General features: G+C 42.3%; 1 protein-coding gene across 2 annotated transcripts in view; it reads right to left on the reverse strand.

Annotated features, from left to right (window-relative positions):
- LOC122658107 (lysine--tRNA ligase, chloroplastic/mitochondrial) overlaps window positions 1–21,604 on the reverse strand; it is a 109,790-nt gene that overhangs the window by 39,466 nt on the left and 48,720 nt on the right. For both annotated transcript variants that reach the window (XM_043852997.1, XM_043852996.1), the window contains exons 8-9: window positions 1,301–1,393; window positions 1,048–1,152 (exon numbers count right to left, since the gene is read on the reverse strand). In XM_043852997.1, coding sequence (XP_043708932.1) covers window positions 1,048–1,152; window positions 1,301–1,393 — 198 coding nt within the window. The remainder of the gene's footprint in view (window positions 1–1,047; window positions 1,153–1,300; window positions 1,394–21,604) is intronic.

Below are 21,604 nucleotides of genomic sequence, written 5' to 3' on the forward strand. Positions count from 1 at the left end.
AAGAATTTGTACTCAAATCGATGAAAGTCTCTTGTCTCGCTATACATTGTTCCCCATTTTAGTGTTTATACATGATACATGTTATATATTGCTTATTTATATTGTTTTTTGCTCCAAAAGTGTATTTCCATGTATGTCTTGACCATTTCATGCACATCTGTAGTGTTCGATACGTATCTCCGATACGATACGTCTCTTAAAATCACCTTTCCGATACCGATACTTTAAACCTTAATTATATTTATTGATTTTCTACATCAATTGAAACACTGATTTAGACAAAGGAGGAAAAGGAAGTCAGCAGATGGTTAGACAGCAAACCAAAATGCAGTGCTTATGCTGACTAGTTATCTTCTTTCAACCAGATAGATGCAGAAAACATAGAACAGATTCTGAAGTTCCAAGCCTACTAAAAACGTATAAAGAGAAAAGAAAAAGATTTTGTCTGACATAACTTTGTTGGGAATAATCCACATTGGAAATCTCTGGGACCTTGGATGCTTCCATATACCAGTTGGGCCTCTCCACCTAACAGCTTAAGCATTTGTGTTGGATAATTCAACATGGTGTTAGAGCCATCACAACTCACTATGTTAATAACACGTGTACTTCACCCAATAGTGGGGCCACACATACCACGTGTATTGTCACCAATCTGTGTATGGTCACCCTAAAGAAGAGCCACACATGCCACGTGTACTGCCACTCAAAAGAGGGACAACATGTGAAGGGGCAGCTCTTGGACCTTGGATGCCTTAACATACCAGTTGGGCCTCTTCACCTAACAGCTTAAGCTTTTGGCTTGGACATTTTAACGATCTTCAGCATGAAATAGGATAAGACTGCATCAAAATTCAGTAAAGCATAACGCAGTTAATGGGGCACGAGAGAAAAACTGTCGCTTACAACTCTTCCAGCACCAAATACTTAGGTGAAAAGTAAATGGTCTTGTTGTAATAAATGATAAATGATATACGGTGAGCACCAGAATGTGATTAAGTACTGACACAATTGAATAATGGAAGCAAAATATTTTAACAATTTTACCTGATAATCAATGGTAAGCTTCCCATGAACTGCAAGGGCACATTGAACAATAATTTTTTCTGCCATGTCCATCATGCTTTGATAGTCGGAATATGCTTCATACATCTAATATCATATTCAGACTAAATACCAGTCAATGTATTTTTTATGGAAATCAAAAATTATTCGCTACCATCAGCATTTGTACAAAGGAAAACAAAAAAAAAATTTGTATAGTTGATATAATTGAAGGAAAAAGAATGAGAGATGTTACCTCAATAGTGGTAAACTCAGGATTATGGCGAGTTGAAGTTCCTTCATTTCTGAATATACGACCGATCTCATAAACTTTTTCAAAACCCCCAACCTATCATTTGCAGAAAAGATCAGACATTGGTATTAATATAGTTGTCACGGCATCTAGGCGACCAAGGCAACGCCTTGACGACTATGGATATTAAATGCTTAGGAACTAGACGAGGGAATGAATATTTGCATAATAAGACTGACATATTCTGCGCACTTCAAACTACCAAACAATCTCCTGAGTCAATTTATGGGAGGTAATATCCTTATACCAACATTGACTTGTCACTTGTTTTAAATTTCTTGATTGAAAGATGACCAACACAGGCTCAGTTACCACAAATCAACGTCGAAAATAAGGCCCCTTAAGGGGAAAGAAAAAGAAAGTCATATTAGTGTAAGATATCATGGAACAGAGTCCCTACATGATGCTCATTATGGGAAACGTTTCCAAAACCCACTATAACTGCCATGTGGAGCTACTAAATAGAATAACACCCAATTCAGTAGACATGTCCACATCATCTCCTAGTCATGTGTAAAATACTATAAGAATTTGACTTCTCCAAATGTCAGTATAATGCTTTGGAAATTGTTTGAAGAAGCGAGACAGATTGAACAACATAGACCATTGAAAAATAAAGGAAAAAGCCCCATAAATGGTGGGCCATATGCATGAAAAGGGCCACCAAATTTCACATGTGGCCTATCCACAGGATTGCTTGTCCAACCCATTGCCAGAATGCCAAATAATCTTGTCCACATGGCAAAAAATTCTAAAAACTTGTATGAATCCTTTTTTCCATGTGCTATTTCATTGTCATTTTATATGAAATCGAATCTATTACTCCCTCCATCCCACAAAGATGGTCTAGTTTGAGGTTTTTCACTGTCCCAAAATGTTTTTCCATTGTAAAAACCAAAACATTGAAGATTTTTTTTATTTTCTATTATCCCTTTGCAAAACGAAATAGAAGTTGACTCCATAGGCATCAATATTTCGACCAAAATTTGGTCATTTCCACTCCTTTTGGCAAAATTCTGAGACTTCACCCCATATCGCCCGGTAACTCCAAAACTATTAGAAAACCTCAATTTTTGGGTGAAGTCCTTCATTTTGTTAATAAATCAAGACTTGGTGGTAAACTGTAAAGCATCCACCATTTGACCAAATTTCTTCAAATTTAAAATTTTCCACTAATACAGCTGTTGTGACTTGTGATGGACTTTGAGAGATTCTTCAAGGGTCTGAAACTTAACTACCATTTTAGGAGTGTTTTTTTACAATCTAAAGATTCAAATATGTTTAGAGATGCTTAATTAAGGTTCCCCTAAAGCTTCGGGCCAAAGATGGCTATTTGACCACTGAAATGTACACCAAAATGTACCAGATTTCGTTCAAATTTCAACCGAAAAATACAAAATATTTTGGTTTTGACCTGGGTTGAAACCCAAGTCGAAATTGAAATCTCGAACCATGCTTGAGAAAATCCCACTTGGTTAGGAAAGTAGGAAACTCAAAACAAAATTGCCAACCCAGAACTTGAGATAACAAGTATCATCAAGAAGACAAGTCAGATCTAGCTATAATAGTCCTTCAAAGTTTGCCTTCAATCTGATGGACAGATGTAAAGATATTGAAGAATGTGGAGATTTGAGAATAATGGTTTGTGACTTTATGATCACAGCCCCTCTTTATTTATAATAGATGAGAGAACATTCTAGAATAGGTACAAGGACAATACTCCCCCTCAAGTTGGTGCATAAATATCAAATATGCCCAACTTGCTAATAATATATACAAAACTTTTACTATTAATAGTCTTAGTAAAGATATCGGCCAGTTGATCACCAAACCGACCAAATGGAATGAATGTACATTGCTCCTTGCTCCAAGCTCTCCTTGATGAAATGATGATCGATCTCAATATGCTTAGTACGATCGTGTTGGACTAGGTTGTGAGCAATACTTATTGCTGATTTACTGTCACAGTATAGACGCATGCATAGGCAGCTCAACAGGCACACACAAATCATGAAAGAGTCCTTGCAGCGAAAGGAGCTCACAAATAGCATGGGGCATAGCCCGAAATTCCGCTTCTGCACTGGATCGAGCAACTATTTCTTGCTTCTTGCTTTTGCTAAGTCACTAAATTCCCACTAACAAAGGTACAATAGCCCGAGGTAGACCTCCTGCCCAATTTGCATCAGTGTAGGCCTCAACTCGTAAGTGACCCTAAGCAGAAAAGAGGATACCTTTCACAGGAGCAGGCTTTAAATATCTAACAATCACGTGTGATGCCTCTAGATGAGTGGAATGAGGATCATGAGTATACTGGCTCCACAACACTAATTGTGAATGCTATATCAGGCCGTGTGTGGGATAAGTATATCAAACGTCCAACCGGTCTTTGATAGCTGCCTCTATCCACGAGATCTCCATCTTTACCTTTTAGGTGAGTATTTGGCTCCAAAGGGGTATCTGCAGGCTTGCATCCCAACATTCCTATTTCTGATAACAAGTCAAGGGTATACTTCAGTTGTAAGAGGAAGATACCTTGAGCTGAATGTGCTATCTCGATCCCAAGAAAATATCTGAGTTTTCCTAGATCCTTGATCCTAAATTCTGTCCCAAAATAGGTCTTCAATGTACCTGTGTAATCAACATCAATTCCAGTGATTACAATCTCATCAACATAAAACGATCAATATTGTGATATGCGGACCTCTCTTCTTGATAAAGAAGGTGTGATCAGCATTACTTTACTGTAGCCAATCGACACCATGGCTCTATGGAAACGCCCAAATCAAGCTCTTGGAGACTGTTTTACTCCATATAAAGCCTTCTTAAGGTGACATACCTTGCCATGAGGTTCTCTAGCAGCAAACCAGGAAGAATGTCCAAGTATACCTCCTCATCAAGCTCCCCCATGAAGAAAGGCATTCTTCACATCCAGTTGTTGAAGATCCCAGCCTTGGTTAGCTACACAAGAGATGATGACTCTGACAGTATTCATCTTCGCTTCTGGAGCAAAGGTTTCTTGATAGTCGATCCCCTGTGTCTGAGTAAATCCTCTAGCAACTAGTCTTACCTTATATCCACTGTTCCATTTGCCTTATGTTTGACTATGAAGACCCACTTGCAGCCAACCGATTTCTTTCTAGGAGGGAGACTCACTAAGTCCCAAGTGTCATTTTTACCCAGTGCCCTCATTTCTTCATTCATTGCTTCTTTCCATTTTGAATTGACCATTGCTTCCTACCAGGTGTTAGGGATGGAAACAGAAGACAAAGAGGAAACAAAAGCATGGAAAGATGGGGAAAGAGAGTCATAAGAAACAACATTAGAAATGGGATGTTGAGCACAAGTTTTACTGGGTTTACGAATGGCAATTGGTAAATCCAGATTAGGATCCAAAGGAGACTTACCAGGAGGATTAGGTGAAGCACTTCGATCAAGGAGCAACAACTGGGTAAGCGCAGTGGTGCTGGTATTATCAACTTGCTTTTTATACCATGTTCCTCGAGTAAATACTTTCAAGGTGTCGGATTTCCCAGACACCCCCCTGGACTTGAGATTGCTCCTGTTCTTGCCCCGTTATACCATCCTCGAGTTCACCCAATGTGTCTTCTACAGTAGGCACATCCAGAGAAGTAATCAAAGGCACCTCTTCATTGATAGACTCCCCTAGTCCCTGAAGAGGGCCATGAGATGGAAAAAATGCCTCAATCTCCTGAAAAACAACATCCCTGGTAACAATCAATTTTCTTGAGGGAGGATGATAGCACTTGTATCCTTTCTGGGTAACAGAATAACCCAGAAAACTGCAACGCAACCCTATTTACCATCAACATGGTGATTGCGAGCAAAAACCACACACCCAAATCCTTTGGGAGGCACCACAAAAACCGATGAGCCCAATAACACCTCAATAGGGCAACGAGATGCCAACACTCTAGAGGGCAGCCGATTGATAAGGTATGCTGTCAGCAGTACAGAATCGCCCCAATACTGAGGTGGAATAGTCATGGGAAACATGAGAGGTCTGGCCACTTCCAAGAGATGTCGATTCTTCCTTTCTGCGACACCATTCTGAACCGAAGTATCTAAGCAACTTGTCTGGTGTATAATACCATGAGTGGACAGATATGCCTGAAAAAAACCATCAATATACTCTTTCCCATTGTCAGACCGGAGTATCTTAACCTTGGTATCAAATTGGGTTTGGACCATTTTGTGGAACAATTGAAAACAAGAAAAGACATATTATATACCTGGTCGTTGGAGTTTCGCCACCTCTTCTAGTGCATAAGATACACCAAAATGGTACGACTAAAACAATCAATAAAAGTTACAAACCACCGATAACCAGAAGTAGAGACACAACGGGTAGGGCCCCATACATCAAAATGGATTAAACTAAAAGGAACCAAACTTCGATTATCAGAAATAGGATAAGTAGCTCATGTTTGCCTTACAAAAGTGAAAGCATCACAAAGAAAGTTTTTAGGGTTACAAATCTTTACTAAACTGGGAAATAAAACAAATAAAATGCCTAAAGGAAGGTGGCCCAAACGACGATGCCACCGATGTAACTCAACCAATGCAGATGCGGACAAATCAGGGAGAGCAGCCTGGGACACCAATGTTGATGGGGAACTATCCAGCAAGTAAAGACAACCAGCCACCTTACCCCTCCCAATCGTATGACCCATTACCAAGTCCTGAAAAAGAAAATGATCAGGGAAAAAAGTTACTTTGTAATTCAAGTCTCAAGTAAGACTACTAATAGAAAATAAATTAGTAGAAAATTTGGGAACATACAAAACAAAAGAAAAAGACAAGGATGGAGTGCATTTGGTGATACCCTTCCCAGAAACAGAAGAGAGGGAACCATCAGCCACTCGAACTTTGGAATTACCTGACAAAGGAGAGTATTAAGAAAATTGATTGGGAGAACCGGTCATATGGTTAGTAGTCCCTGAGTCAATTATTTAAGGAATGGATATAGCTGAGGAACTATGTCCACAAAAAAAGTACCAAGATGGTCAGATGAAGAAGAAGGCAGGATGAGATGAGCTCCCCCCCCTCCCTCTTCCCCCTTCCTCTCTGACCTCCACCAAACCCCCTCCCCACCACCTCCAAACCATGGTCCTCTCTATTCACTCCTTCATCCTCCTTACCATCTCGCTCTGGCTTTTCCCTCCATTTGGTTAAGCCATCCATCGAGGGCTCTTCCAAGGTTGCCCTTTCCCCCAAGAACTCCTCTCCCCTAAGATTGCTAAATGGAAGTCTTGTCTAGTCGGCCATTTCCTAGGCTCTAGACCGTCATTCAACATAGTAAAATCTTCATTTACCAAACAATGGAAAGCTCATGGTGTTTTGGATACTTACCTCCTAAAAAATGGTGTTTTCATCTTCAAATTCTTCTCTGATGATACCTTTGCACGAGCTCTTGATAGTGCTCCCTGGTTGATCGGTTCCACCCCCATCTTCCTCAAGCAATGGGACCCCCTGCTATAGCTCCCAAAGGGTTGACCTCAGCTCTATTCCCCTTTGGATTACACTTCCTGGCCTTCCATTCCACTTCTGGAGCCCTCAGTGCCTCAGTATCATTGGTTCTGTTATTGGCTTCCCTCTCTACTCCGAAGCTCAAACTAAAAGGACGGACCGCCTCACCTATGCCCGTATTTGTGTCAACATCTCGGCAGATTATCCTCCCCCCTCATCAGTCTCCATCGTGGATGAGGATGGCTTCAACTTTGAGCTGCCAGTTCGTTATGAATGGATGCCCCCTCCCTTCATCTACTGCAAAGTCGTTGGGCATCACTCAAAATCATGTTCCGGCAAAGCTTCTTAATCAATAAATTTGTCCCCCCCCCCTCTCTCTTCAACTCCCTCCAATCTACCCCTTCAGATGATGAGATCCTCAAAGCGATCCTCTCTCACAAGTCTAATTAGGCCCCTGGTCCTGACGGTTTTAGTATGGGGTTCTTCCTAGCTAGCTAGGATATCATTAAAGATGACCTTATCAAAGCCATCAGTAGTTTCTTCTTCAATTCTAGTCAACTCCCCCGGATCAATAAAAGTGGGGGCCTCGTCCTTGTCTGACTTCAGACCCATCTCCCTCTGTAATCCCCTTTATAAATTCATAGCCAAAATTATTGCTAATCGTCTTCAATAGGTGGTCCCCTCTGTAGTCAGCCCTAATCAATGGGCCTTCATTTCTAGGAGAAGCATAGCTGATAACATCCTCCTTCGCTCGGAAATTGTTAGAGGCTTTGATTGCAAATCTCATTCTCCCATTGCCCTCATGAAAATCGATATTCACAAAGCCTTTGTTTCCATTAGTTGAGATTTTATCTACGATGTCATGTCTCAGATGTCCTTCCCACTGCCTTTGTTCGTTGGATCCACTTTTGCATCTCCTCCCCCTTCTTCTCGGTCATCATTAATGGTTCCCCGGTTGGGTTCTTCCCCTCCAAAGTGGGAATTCGTCAAAGATGCCTGCTATTCCCTCTTCTCTTCTCCGTTGCTCTAGTGATCCTTTCTAGGAGTACTCAATCCAAAACTGACCAGCTCCTCATCTCCCCCATTCCTAAATGTAAGGCTCTAAATCTCTCTCATCTTACCTTTGCGGATGACCTCGTGATCTTTTCCAAGGCTGACCCAACTTCCATCTCATTCATTATGTCCTCCCTTCATCCCTTTGAAAGCCTTTCTGGTCTTAGGATCAATCACTTAAGTCCCACGTCTTCCTCTCAGGCGATTCAGATTCCGATACGGAGCACCTCCTTCGCCTAACGGGATTATCTCTTGGTTCCCTTCTAGTCAAATACCCCGGCCTTCCTCTTATTCCTGCCAGACTGACGGGTCATCACTGTTCCCCTATGCTTGACCTCATCCATAGACGGCTCCAACTTTGGAAGGGTAGACTCCTCTCCTTCACTGGTAGGGTTGAGTTAATTAGATCAATCCTTCAATCTTCCTACATCCATAGGTGCAGTATCTATGGGCTCCCCAAATCCACAATTAAAGTAATGAAATCCTTCTTTTGTGCCTTCCTTTAAAAAGGTAAAGATTGCTCCAAATTCATCCACCCATGTTAGTTGGGCTTCTATCTGTCTCCCCAAATCTGAAGGAGGTCTAGGTATCCGTAGGATCCGCGATTTCAACACCGCGGGCATCCTCAAGCTTATCTGGAAAATATCCTCCAAGCATGACTCCATCTGGGTCAATTGATTCTACTCCTACCTCCTAAAAAATAACTCCATCTGGTCGGCCCTCCTTACGGATACCTCTTGGGTTTGGCGAAAAATCCTTTTCTTCGTCCTTTAGCCCTCAGCTACCTCCTTCAAGATCGCTAGTGGTTCATCCATTTCCCTTTAGCTTGATCCCTGGGACCCTTTTGGTGTCCTTTTCAATCATTTAGGAGCCCGCTCTGCTCTATCTACTCCTCTGGCATCCCAAGCATTCCCCTCTGTCTTCTCTTATACCAAATGGCCAGTGGTCTCTCCCCCCTCCCCCCTCCCTTCCTCCCTCTCGGACAAGATCATTTGGACTCCCTCTCCCAATGGCCTCTTTAGTTTCAGATCTGTTTGGGATTTTGTTAGGACCCACGCCCCCTCCATCCTATGGCATAAACTAATTTGGTTCAATGGTCACATCGCCCACCACAGCTTCAATATCTGGAGAACTCTGAACAACTGCCTTCCCACTTAAGCCTACCTCCTTCACCGGCATATTCCTGTCTCCCCCACTTATATCCTTTGCTGGGACGGTATTGAGGACGTTAACCATGACTTTTTCTCTTGTCCTTTCACCTCCACCATCTGGAAAAAAAGCCCTTCTTTCCATCTGGCCCCGTAGTAGAAGACCTTTACCCTTCGCCCGAGAGTGGCTTTGGTTGGATATGACTTTTTCAGGCAATTCTATATGTGACTCTGCAGGTAAACTTGTGTTTGGGGCGGTTATCTCTCTTATCTGGACACAGAGAAATTTTAGAAGATGGACCTCCAACAAGATTTGGAAAGCCATCTTCTTTGATGTCAGTTCCAAGCTTCACTTGCTTCGCCATGGTTCTCTCGTGGATTCTCCTAGGAACAAGCACATTGTTACTTTTTGGAGTCTTGATGTTTTTTTTCAGCCTCCTAGCCCACCCCTTCAGGGTTTATAGGGCTGGAGTCTTTGTATAGTTTCCCCCCCCCCCTTTTTCTCTTCCCCCGTTTTGGTAATATATTTGTATTCGCCAAAAAAAAAAAAGGCCGCGGTTCAGAGTGCCCTGGCAGGGAGGAAGCTGAAGCAACAGATAGAGCTGAAGAAGATGAGTCCAGCCGAGTCATCAGACGACGAAGAGTATGGAGTTCCTCCTGAGAAAGAGATTGATCAGTAGCAATGTCCTCAGATGAAGTGTGATGTTCTCTGGAAGAAGAAGGACGACTCTGCCCACGACCCTGAGTATCAGTAGGGAGCCCGTGTAATTTTCCAACACTGGTCCTGTGTGATGTGCTCTAGAAGGACGACTCTGCCCACGACCCCGAGTATCAATAGGGAACCCATGTAATTTTCAACACTTGTCTCATGGATGGTGTTCCTTGCCACAATAATCACACTTCACTGAAGGCCGGTCTAGAGTAAGATGATCACCAGTGCCACGAGAGAGCCCACCACGGGATGGATTCCAAGAACTATTGGAGACTGTTGATCGTTCCTAAGAAACTGGGTGGACCATGGCATTGCGACGATTGTCCTCTGATTGCACCATGGCATACGCCTACTCAAGTGTGGGAAAGGGATCCTTATTCAGGACATGAGCTCGAATCTGATCAAACTCAATGTTGAGCCCTGTGAGAAAATCGAAGACACGAAGAAAACTTCCCATTTTTTGAAGGGAATAGCATCAGTATCACAAATAGCGGCAAATGACCCATAAAAATCCACTCGTTGCCATATGCTACGGAGAGTGGAATAATATTGGGAAAGAGATAACTCCCCTTGTTTGGTAGCATGGATTTTCTGGCTAAGTTCATAACACTGGGCAGAACTACCAACCTGAGTAAGGTTGTCAAGGTGTCCAGGCAGTTTGTTGTGGGGTGCATTGGTTGGTGTCGCCTTAAGTTTTTTCACCCCTCGGCCGCCTTAATTCACCTATCGCCTTAACTATGAACCTGAGAATACGTGTCACTGGTTGTCTTCCAAATCTTAGCAGCAGTGTCGAGAAGTAGGTAACCCCTAGCGATGGTAGGATCCATGGAGTTGATGAGATAGGACATCACAAGAAAATAAGATGTCATCCATTTGTCTTGGGAAGAACCAATAGTGGTAGGCATAACAGTATCTCCTGTAGATAGCCTGAAAGACCACGAGAACCAACGGCAAGGTAGCAAGACTGCAACCACATCAAATAAGCACTCACATTTAATTTAATGGAGCTAGCAGAGAATGGAAGATCTCTTTGAATGGCTCCTTCCTGTCCAGCAGATGCGGAGGAGATCTCAGAATCACCCATGGTTGCTGGTTAGAGAAGACTCACAAATACATCAATATGACGTGGATCGAAAATATAACATCCAATAATCCTTGGAGTCGAACAAAAAATCAGACCATTGAGTTGTCAAAAAATCCCTTGATGGGAGAAAAAATCACCACCAAGGGTGAACCGAGAAGGAGGTGAGGGTGGTGGGAGGCAGAAGTGGTACCGGAAATGGTAGTTTGTGTAGGTAGCAGTACCTAAAACCCGAGAAGAGAAGGGAGAGAGAGAGAGAGACGATGGAGGCAGTTGTTGGTGCTTGAAGTGCAGAAACCGAGAAAGAGAAAGAGAGAGAGACGATGGAGAGAGCCTAGGGTTTCGAGATTAGAACCATTAGGGTTCAGATCCCAAAGTGGATCCCCGCTCTGATACCATGTGGAGATTTGAGAATAATGGTTCGTGACTTTATGATCACAGCCCCTCTTTATTTACAATAGATGAGAGAATATTGTAGAATAGGCACAATGACAGAAATACCCCGAGGACAAAAATACCTTTGAACCCATTTTACAACAAAGAATCATACTGACAATTGAATTCTTGGAAATCCCAACTAACAGAGGAAATCGATGGCGGGTTATTTGAAGGTTCAAACTGGAATCAGTACACGGACTGATATTATGATTAAACAATAAACAGAATCCATAGATCCATACCTGAGATCAGAAATTAGAATCGAAAGGATTAATCCAGACAACCAAATTAGATCCAGAAATAAGATAAAACAGTAATGCGCAACATAGCTTTCAAGGCATTGCATAGGCATCCTTGCGTCCTTTGCTGGAAGGGAACCCTTGGTCGCCAAGGCACCGTCACCTGCCTTGTTGGTGTCGCTTTCACGTCCAGGCTCCCTCCAACACCTTGGCTCGCCTAGATTCCATGACAACTATGATGCGCAGGATAAAATAGAAAGATAGAATAACCTGTTTAGCTGATAGGATCCAACTGCAGGAATGGAAATCAGGATTTTACCTAATTATTCTGGAATCCACTAAAATGTCCACTAAGCCCACAGCAGAGAAGATGCTCAGAATCCACTGAGCAACTTGAGAAATCCACCGAAGTAAAACCTCAAATCCACAGAGACAAAAGCTGATAGCTTCTTATTCATTAATCAAAAACCGTGCCCTGTAAAGAGCCTTACCAATTTAATTATAGAAAAGGCTAAGATCTGATCACAACCTGTTTAGGATAGCCCAAGTCCAATTATGATCAAATCAGGAAAATGAAGAAAACAGAAATAAAATAGGAAACTCCCCATACGCAGCCTAGAAAGACAGGATCCTTAACAGCCTAGGGCTCAAATGAAGGAAACTGTTGAAATCCTTGAATAATGGCTTGTGAACAATGTGCCCACAGCCTCTTTATTTATAATCAGAGATCATTACAATAAAGGAAATAAAATCCTAGTCAAATCACATGTGCAACATGTGCATAATGAACCTGGACACTTTAATGTATCCGGGTCCTGGTCACGGATCAACGGGTAATCCATGAACATTCAACACTGCCCCTCAACTTGGTGCATACATGTCAAACATGCCCAACTTGCTAACAATAGAGCAAAATAATTTACTACCAATTCCCTTAGTAAGAATATCAGCCACTTGATCACTAGACTGAACAAATGGAACACAGATGACCCCTTGCTCCAGCTTTTCCTTGATAAAGTGCCGATCAATCTCAACATGTTTGGTGCGATCATGTTGGACTGGATTATGGGCAATGCTGATTGCGGACTTGCTGTCGCAATAGAGTCTCATTGGAAGGTCAACTGACAATCCAAGATCTTGGAGAAGTCCTTTGAGCCAAAGAAGTTCGCAAATGCCTTGTGCCATGGCTCTAAACTCAGCTTCAGCACTTAACCGAGCAACCACTGCCTGCTTCTTGCTTCTCCAAGTAGTCAAATTTCCTCCAACATGGGTGCAATATCCAGAGGTGGACCTTCTATCACCAGGGCTGCCTGCCCAATCCGCATCAGTATAAGCTTCTACCCGGAGATGACTATGTGAGGAAAATAGGACTCCTTGACCAGGAGAGGACTTTAGGTACCTTAGGATTCGGTATGCTGCCTCCAAGTGAGAAGAGTGAGGATCATGCATAAACTGGCTGACTACATTTACTGCAAATGCAATATCTGGTCAGGTATGAGACAAGTATATCAATCTCCCAACCAACCTCTGATAACTGCCCTTTTCAATAGGGTCACCATCCTTACTCTTCAAGTGTGTGTTAGGCTCCAGACGTGTAACGGCAAGTTTACACCCAAGCATCCCAGTGTCCTTCAATAAATCAAGAGTATACTTTCTCTGAGAAAGAGATATACCTTTAGCAGAGTAGGCAACCTCTATTCCCAAGAAATACCGCAACCTGCCCAGGTCCTTGACCTCAAACTCGGTACCCAAATAGGTCTTCAACCGCTGAATTTCTTGTTTATCACTTCCGGTGATCACTATATCATCTACATAGACAATCAAAATAGTGAGACTGTTTTAACCCTTTTAAAAAATAGAGTGTGGTCAGCATTGCTTTGTTGATATCCATTAGCAACCATAGCTCTATGGAAATGATCGAACCAGGCCCGGGGAGACTGTTTTAAGCCATACAAGGCTTTCTTCAATTTGCACACCTTTCCCTGAGTGTTTGGTGAGGCAAAACCCGGAGGTATCTCCATGTAGACATCTTCTTCCAACTCTCTATGTAAGAAGGCATTTTTCACATCAAGTTGTTGAAGATCCCAACCTTGATTCACAGAATCACAGCATAGGAAATGATGACTCTCACTGTATTCATCTTTGCCACAGGAGCAAAGGTTTCTTGATAGTCGATTCCTTGGGTGTGAGTGAGCCCTTTGGAAACCAACCTTGCTTTATACCTTTCAACTGAACCGTCAGATTTATGCTTCACAACAAATACCCATTTACAGCCAACAGATCTCTTTCCTGATGGAGGAATTACCAAATCCCAGGTCTGATTTTTCTCTAAGGCACGCATTTCTTCATGCATCGCATCCTTCCATTTTTGCTCTACTATTGCTTCTTGCCAATTGTTAGGAATAATAACAGAGGATAATGAAGACACAAAGGCATAGAAAGAAGGAGTAAGGGAGTTGTAAGATACAAAATTAGAAATTTGATGTTGAGTACAACTCCGCTTTGGCTTCCGAACAGCAATAGGTAAATCCAAACTGGGATCATAAGGAGGCTTACCAGAAGAATGAGTGGGAAAACTCGGAATAGGTGCTAATTGAGTAGGTAGTGTGGTAGTGTGGTAGTGGTCTCTTTGTACAATGGTCCATGAGGAGGAAAAAACGTCCCCTGAGAATAATTCTTCAAATCTTTCTCCCCCTGAACTGGTTGCTGCTCAATCTGTCCCATTTCTTGCTCTTGACTTGTAATCCCATCCTCCAATTCCACAGAAGAATCCTCTATAACAGGTACATGAACATCCAGAGGAACAATCAGTGGGACCTCCGAATCTACACTTATGATCTCCCCCTGCAGAGGTTCCGGTGATGAAAAGTAGGCCTCAAATTCACGAAACACAACATCCATGGTAACAAATATTTTTCTGGTTGGAGGATGGTAGCATTTGTAGCCCTTCTGAGTAGCCGAGTAGCCAAGAAAAATGCACCGAAGTCCCTTTGGGTCGAACTTGCCATGAACATGGTGGTTTTGGGCAAACACCACACAACCAAAAATATTTTGTGGTACAACAAAAGTTAAGGAGCCCAATAAAACATCCAATGGGCAACGTCCTCCTAAGACTCTTGAGGGAAGCCAATTAATAAGATAAGTGACTGTGAGGACCGCATCACCCCAGAAACGAGGGGGAACAGCCATATGAAACATCAGAGATCGAGCCATCTCAAGTAAATGCCTGTTATTGCGTTCAGCAACCCCATTCGGAGCAAATGTATCCATACAAGAGGTCTGATGGCTAATCCTATGAGTTTCCAAGTATGACTGAAAGGCACCATCCATGTATTCTTTGCCATTGTCCGACCGAAGAATTCTTACCTTAGCATCGAACTGGGTCTGAACCATCTTATGAAATAGGGTAAAACAACAGAAAACATCACTCTTATTGTGCATCAAGTAGACCCAAATGGTCCGACTAACACAATCAATGAAAGTGACAAACCACCGAAAGCCAAAAGTAGAAACACACCGGGCAAGGCCCCAAACGTCAGAATGAATCAAATTAAAAGGTGATAAACTTCTACTATCAGAAATAGGATAAACCGTCCAAGTTTGCTTGGCTAAAATGCAAGCATCACAAGAAATATTAAATTTATTACATCGTTTAACCAAACTGGGAAAAAGATCAGATAAAACCCCTATAGGGGGATGGCCCAAACGTTTATGCCAATTATTCAACTCCAAAATTGACGAATCACATTCAGTAGAGGAAGACTAAGATGTCAAGGCTGTCGGCGCACCATCAAGTACATAAAGACCACCAACCACTTTACCACATGCAATCATACGACCCGGCTCCAAGTCCTGAAACAAGCAATGGTTGGGAAAAAAAATCACTTTGCAATTTAAATTTCTGGTTATACTACTAATTGAAAGTAAATTAGTAGAGAATTTTGGAACATGCAAGACAGAGGAAAGGCAAAGAGAAGATGTGCACTGTACAGATCCCTTTCCCGAGATAGAAGAAAGAGATCCGTAAGCAACACGGGCTTTAGTATGACCAGAAAAAGGAGAATACTTGAAAAAAAGAGATGAAGAACCTACCATATGGTCCGTTGCTCCAGAGCCAATCACCCAAGAATCGGGAATGACAGAGGAGCAGTTCCCACCAGATGAAATACCTGGAGAAGGAGTGGTAGGAGTAGAAGAAGGCACAGAAACAGCAGAGGCAGCCAATGAAGAGGATGTAGATGCCGAAGAAGACATGTCCAAACAAGTCACCATATACCTGAGATGATTGAGTTCAGCCATAACTTGAGATAGAGACTGTACAGGTTGTTCTTCAAAGGATGCCTGATTTGCACGTGTGCCAGTAGACCGATTGGAACCACCCCTACCCCGCCCCCGAATATCTGCAGGGCGACCATGTCGCTTCCAACAACGATCCTTTGTGTGCCACTCCTTTCCACAATGATCACATTTAATAGGAGGACGACCCCCAGATGGCCGATCACTAGGAACAGAACGGGAAGTATTGCCACGGGCAGAAGACTGTGAACCAGAAATAAGAGCCGATCGTTCCTGAGGGACAGGATTAACCATGGCTATACGTCGACTGTCCTCGGCAGAAAGAAATGCATATGCCTACTCAAGAGTAGGTAGAGGATCACAATTCATAATATTACACCGGATCGGATCAAATGCAATATTGAGCCTGGCCAAAAGATCAAAAACACGAAGACCGTCTTCCCATTTTCTGTAAGCCGTTGCATCAGCAGCACTAGTTGCAGTAAAGGTGCCCAAAAAATCCAGCTGTTGCCACAGAGTATACATGGTGTTATAATATTGTGAAAGGGACAACTCTAACTGTTTGATAGAGTGAATCTTTTGACGAAGTTCATAGGACTAAGCGGCATTCCCAACTTGAGAATACGTGTCCTTAGCTGTTTTCCATAACTTGGCCGCCGAATCGAGAAGAAGATAACGTCCGGCGATCTCTTGCTCTATGGAACTCACCAAATAGGACATAACCAGAAAATTAAAATTCTCCCACCGATCTTGGGCAGAACCAATTTCAGCAGGCCTGACAGAGGTTCCAGTGATGTAGCCAGAGAGACCACGGGAACCGATTGCAAACAAGCATGAACGAGACCACAGGAGGTAATTGGCCCCATTTAACTTATAGGACTGGCTGGAAAAGGAACAAAGTCACGCTGCGATGTGCAGTCAGGGCCAGAGGAAGCAGACATAACGTCAGAGTTGTCAGGCATGGTGACTGGTTAGAAAAATAATAATAATGGAAAAAATCGCAGATTTGTTTACTGCATAGGGGGAAAATTTTAGGGGAAAATAGAGCCCTTGGTGGGAGACAACTCATCACCAAGGGAGGGTCTAAAAGGATCGCAAGGAGGCGGGAAGTCCTCTCGCGAGAAAAAAAAAAAAAAAAAAAGAGAGAGTCGTGGGAGGGAGGCGGTGGTGTGAAAAAAAGGTGGGGAAAGGCTGCCGGAGGGCTGGCGGTGGTGTGAGGGGCGGGCGGAAGGCTGGCGACGGTGTGGAATGCTGGCGGAAGATTGGCGGAGGTGCTGTTGGCAGTGGTGCTGCTGCCAGGGTGACTTCACGATGGAGAAAAGAGAGAAAAAAACAAAAAAAGGAAAGAAATTTTTAGATCCCATATTCTCAGATTGGCTCTGATACCATGTTGAAATCCTTGAATAATGGCTTGTGAACAATGTGCCCACAGCCTCTTTATCTATAATCAGAGATCATTACAATAAAGGAAATAAAATCCTAGTCAAATCACATGTGCAACATGTGCATAATGAACCTGGACACTTTAATGTATCCGACTCCGGGTCACAGATCAACGGGTAATCCGTGAACATTCAACAAAAACTAAAACAAGGCTGGAGACTTATAAGAGGAGACCCAGCTTGACTAAACAACAGAATAGTAAATAAAAAAGAAACTAAGACTCCAAATTAGAAACCCAAAATCAGACTGAAGATAAGGTTCCTAGAATTTAAGAACTCTAGAAACACAAGTGTCTTGGAGATAAAATTCCTCATTTCCAGGAATTCTAGAAACCGTAAGCCTATAAACTCTTTCAAACTGGGTCTCACAAGTCCTGATTTTAAGGAATCCAAAGATCTCCACAAGGGATGGTTTGGGTAAAAAAGTTGGTACAATGATGAACCAGGCCAAACCGCAAATGACCCCTTTCTTCCTTTTCTTTCTGGCTGCGATCTGCATCAGATTCCTGGAACCCACTTTAGTATTTCTAGTTAAAAGTTAAAAAGAAAGCATAAGAGGAGATCACACAATAACCAGAGATGAATTAAGAACATCTAGTCTTTATACAAGAGTAAGCTGAAGGTCTATTTTTGCTGTAAAGTAGCTTGTGTTTCTCCTTTTTTATCAATAAATTATTACACTTCCACCCCCCCACCCCCCTAATATAAAAAAAAAATAAAAAATAAAAAAGATTAAGCTGTAGGTAACCAGTTCCTATTTTAGTATATAGTTAATTTAGAACTAGTTTGGCTTTGACAACCTGGTAAAGGATATGACATGGCTTCAATTCAGGACTGTGCTACAGCAGTCCAGTGACCATGTAAATGAAACTTAGCCTGTTCCCTAAATTTCTTCTGTTTCAATGATGCCAATTTCTTCTAGTTTCATGTGTAGTTAAAAGTTGCACAGTTATTAGCTGCCATAGGCTGCAATACTGACCAACAATTTGCATTAATTAATCAATTATCTTAACTCTAGCATAGTTGTCACGGCGTCACGGCAATCCAAGTCGGTGGAGGGGTGTCACGTCGATATATCGACATGTCGCCCATGGCGTTGCCATGGTGAGCACGTCGACCATGTTTTATTTTTTATTTTCTCTATTTTTAATGTTTTAATAGATGTATACTCAAGCCATAATTTATTTTTTCTCTATTGTTTCTCAAGTTTTAAGAAGAAAATTCAGAAATCGAAGAGGGAAAGAAGACAGGAAAAAGAAATCGAAGAAGAAATCGAAGAGGGAAGAAGAAATCGAAGACAGGAAGAAGAAATTGAAGAGGGAAAGAGAGACAGGAAGAAGAAATAGAAGAGGGGCGCCATGGCGTAGGTCGCCATGCATGCTTCTCCAGCGCCAGGACGCCATGGCAGCGCCATGGCGACGCCATGACAACTATGAACTCTAGCAAAGTAAATATTATATTTGATGTAGATCATGTTGAATAATGTACACCAGAATACTGTGGGGATATTCTGGTTTTTTTACTGCTTTATTTTTTAGTGTTTGTGCTGCCTAGTTAAGTCGGCTATAGCTAGGGGTATTTTTGTCTCTATGATGTAATCTTCCATATTATAAATATATGGCTTGGTTGATCATTTTGATCATTCAAGCATTCTCCTAATTCCTGTTTTGTTAACATGGCATCAGAGCCACTTTCTCTGATCTAGGTTTTCAAAACCCACCACCTTCCATTATTCCTCTCTTGCACCTTCTCCAACTCGAACTTCTCTTTCTCCTTTCCTTCCTTTTTTTTGGTTTTCTTCTCTCACTAGGGCAGATCTAATGAGGTGATCATACGATCTAGATGCTGCCCTCAATCCAACCTCTCCAATAGATGGTTTAATCACATATCAAGTTCGATAGCTGATGCCCTTGTCCCTGCGATTTTTTGGAGATTTCCCCTTCTTGAAGATCAGCTTCTCTTTTGCCTTGGAAGCAGTTTTTTTTCCTTATTGGAGATCGATCATAGCAGTATTGGACAGCAAATATTACAGAAATTTCAATCTATTTGCAGCTTATACCCATTATTGATCTCAATTCAGGGTTTTGAAAAACCCCGACTCTTATCGTGTTCTTTGCTTGGGCTGATCTTTGGAGATCTCATTCACACTACTTCAAGGAGGACTCGGCATTACTATCAGCCCCTTTCGGGTTTTTTTGAAGAGCCCTAACCCCAATCGATCTCCTCTTTCAGGGTTTTTCAAAACCCTGATCCTTATCGATTTTTCAGGCTTAGGGCTGCTTGTTGCTGCTATTACTTTCAAGGTTTTTTTGCTGCCAAGAGGATCAGTTGACCTTATTTTCAAGGCTTTTTACTTCTGATTTTCTGCCAAGGATTATCTTCATCATGCCAGACTCTGATGTGACCACGGCTACTTCTGGAGGAGATGGTCAGTCTAGGACTGAATTCCTCCCTTATGCTGCTTCCACTAAACTTGATGGCACCAATTATCTAATGTGGGCCAGATCTCTCTCTTTGACTGTGGCTGGAAGAGGACTCAGTGACCATCTTAATGGCACCTCTAAACAACCCACTGAAGAGGGCCCCTCTCAAGCTCGATGGAATGCCAATGATGCTATGGTTATGTCCTTTGTTCTGAACTCCATGCCTCAAGAACTCTCCAGCCAGTACCTTCTCCTTGAAACAGCTGCATAGATATGGGCTGCTGCTAAGGGAACTTATGGACAATTGGGGAATGATGCACAAGTTTATGACATCTGAAAGACACTCCATACCACTACTCAAAAGGAGTTGTCAGTTACCAAATACTATGCTCTCCTCAAGACCTTATGGCAATAATTGGGTCACTATGCTCGATTTCAGCCCTCTACACCTGACAACATTACTGTCTATTCCAAGTATGTGAACCAATTTCGAGTTTATGATTTTTTGGCTGGTCTTAATGCTGAATATGATCCAATTCGAGTGCAAGTTCTTCGTAGGATTCCTTTCCCAACATTGGAGCAGGCCTTTTTCTTATGTTCACACTGAAGAGACACGTCGGGCCGCTATGATGTTGACTCCTACAGTTGAGAGATCAGTCCTACAAGCTGCTAGTTTCAACTCTTCTACTACTTCTAAGAGTATTGCTTCTGCTGTTGCTGCTCCTACAAGAGAGCCAATCAAGTGTGACCATTGCAACAAACCATATCACACTAAGGCTCAGCGCTGGAAATTACATGGAAGCCCGCTGATTTTGAGACCAAACGTGATCGTGGTAAACCTAGAGGCAAGGCTAATCACACTGAAAGTGTAACTACAGCCCCCACTGCTGAACTAGTTTTCTCCCAGGAAGAATTTCAGGCTCTCAGGCGTATGTTACAGACTTCCGCTGCCTTTACTACATCTACTGCCAGTTATTCCACACCATCAGGTTCTCATTTTGCCCGTTCAGGTATTTCCTTTGCTGGTCACTGTGCATCGGTTGTCTTCACTCCATGGATCATCGACTCCGGTGCCACTGATCACATGACAAGTTCTTCTAGCCTTTTTCATATCTATTCCCCTACTTCTGGCAAGGATAAGGTTAAAATAGCTGATGGGTCCCTCTCATCTATTTCCGGGAAAGGATCCATTAGTTGTTCCCCTTCTCTTACCTTGTCTTCTGTGTTGCATATTCCCAATTTCACTACTAATCTTCTATCTATTAGTAGTATTACAAAAAATCTGAATTGTAAAGTGACCTTTTTTCCATCTCATAGTGTCTTTCAGGATCTGGACTCGAGGAAGACAATTGGATTGGGTAAAGTGCATGGTGGATTGTACCTGCTTGATGGTGACCCTCTTATTACACAGGCTTTACCTTCTCAGCTACGTCAGCCTGCATCCTTCTCCTCTGAAGTACACCAATGGCATTCTAGACTAGGACATCCCCCCTTAGGAACTTTATCACATTTATTTCCTGCATTAATAAAACATTGTAATAAGGAAGATTTTTTTTGTGAGCCTTGTGTCTTGGCCAAATAGACACGTTGAAACTATCCTATTTCTAATAAAAGGTCATCTTCCTTATTTCAATTGGTTTATACTGATGTATGGGGTCCTAGTCGAAAAGCTTCTCTGTCTGGTCATAGGTGGTATGTCACTTTTATAAATTGCTATTCCCGATTCACTTGGGTCTACCTGATGCACACAAAAAATGAAACTTTTTCCTGTTTTCAGCATTTTCACAAGATGGTCCAGACCCAATTTAATGCCACTCTCAAAGTCTTGAGAAGTGACAATGGGGCAGAGTATATGGAAGGTTAGTTCCAAAGATACCTTGCTGCCCATGGGATTTTACATCAGACAGCTGTGTTGATACTCCTGCCCA

The sequence above is a fragment of the Telopea speciosissima genome, chromosome 4, assembly GCF_018873765.1.
Source record: "Telopea speciosissima isolate NSW1024214 ecotype Mountain lineage chromosome 4, Tspe_v1, whole genome shotgun sequence".
Taxonomy (NCBI): domain Eukaryota; kingdom Viridiplantae; phylum Streptophyta; class Magnoliopsida; order Proteales; family Proteaceae; genus Telopea; species Telopea speciosissima.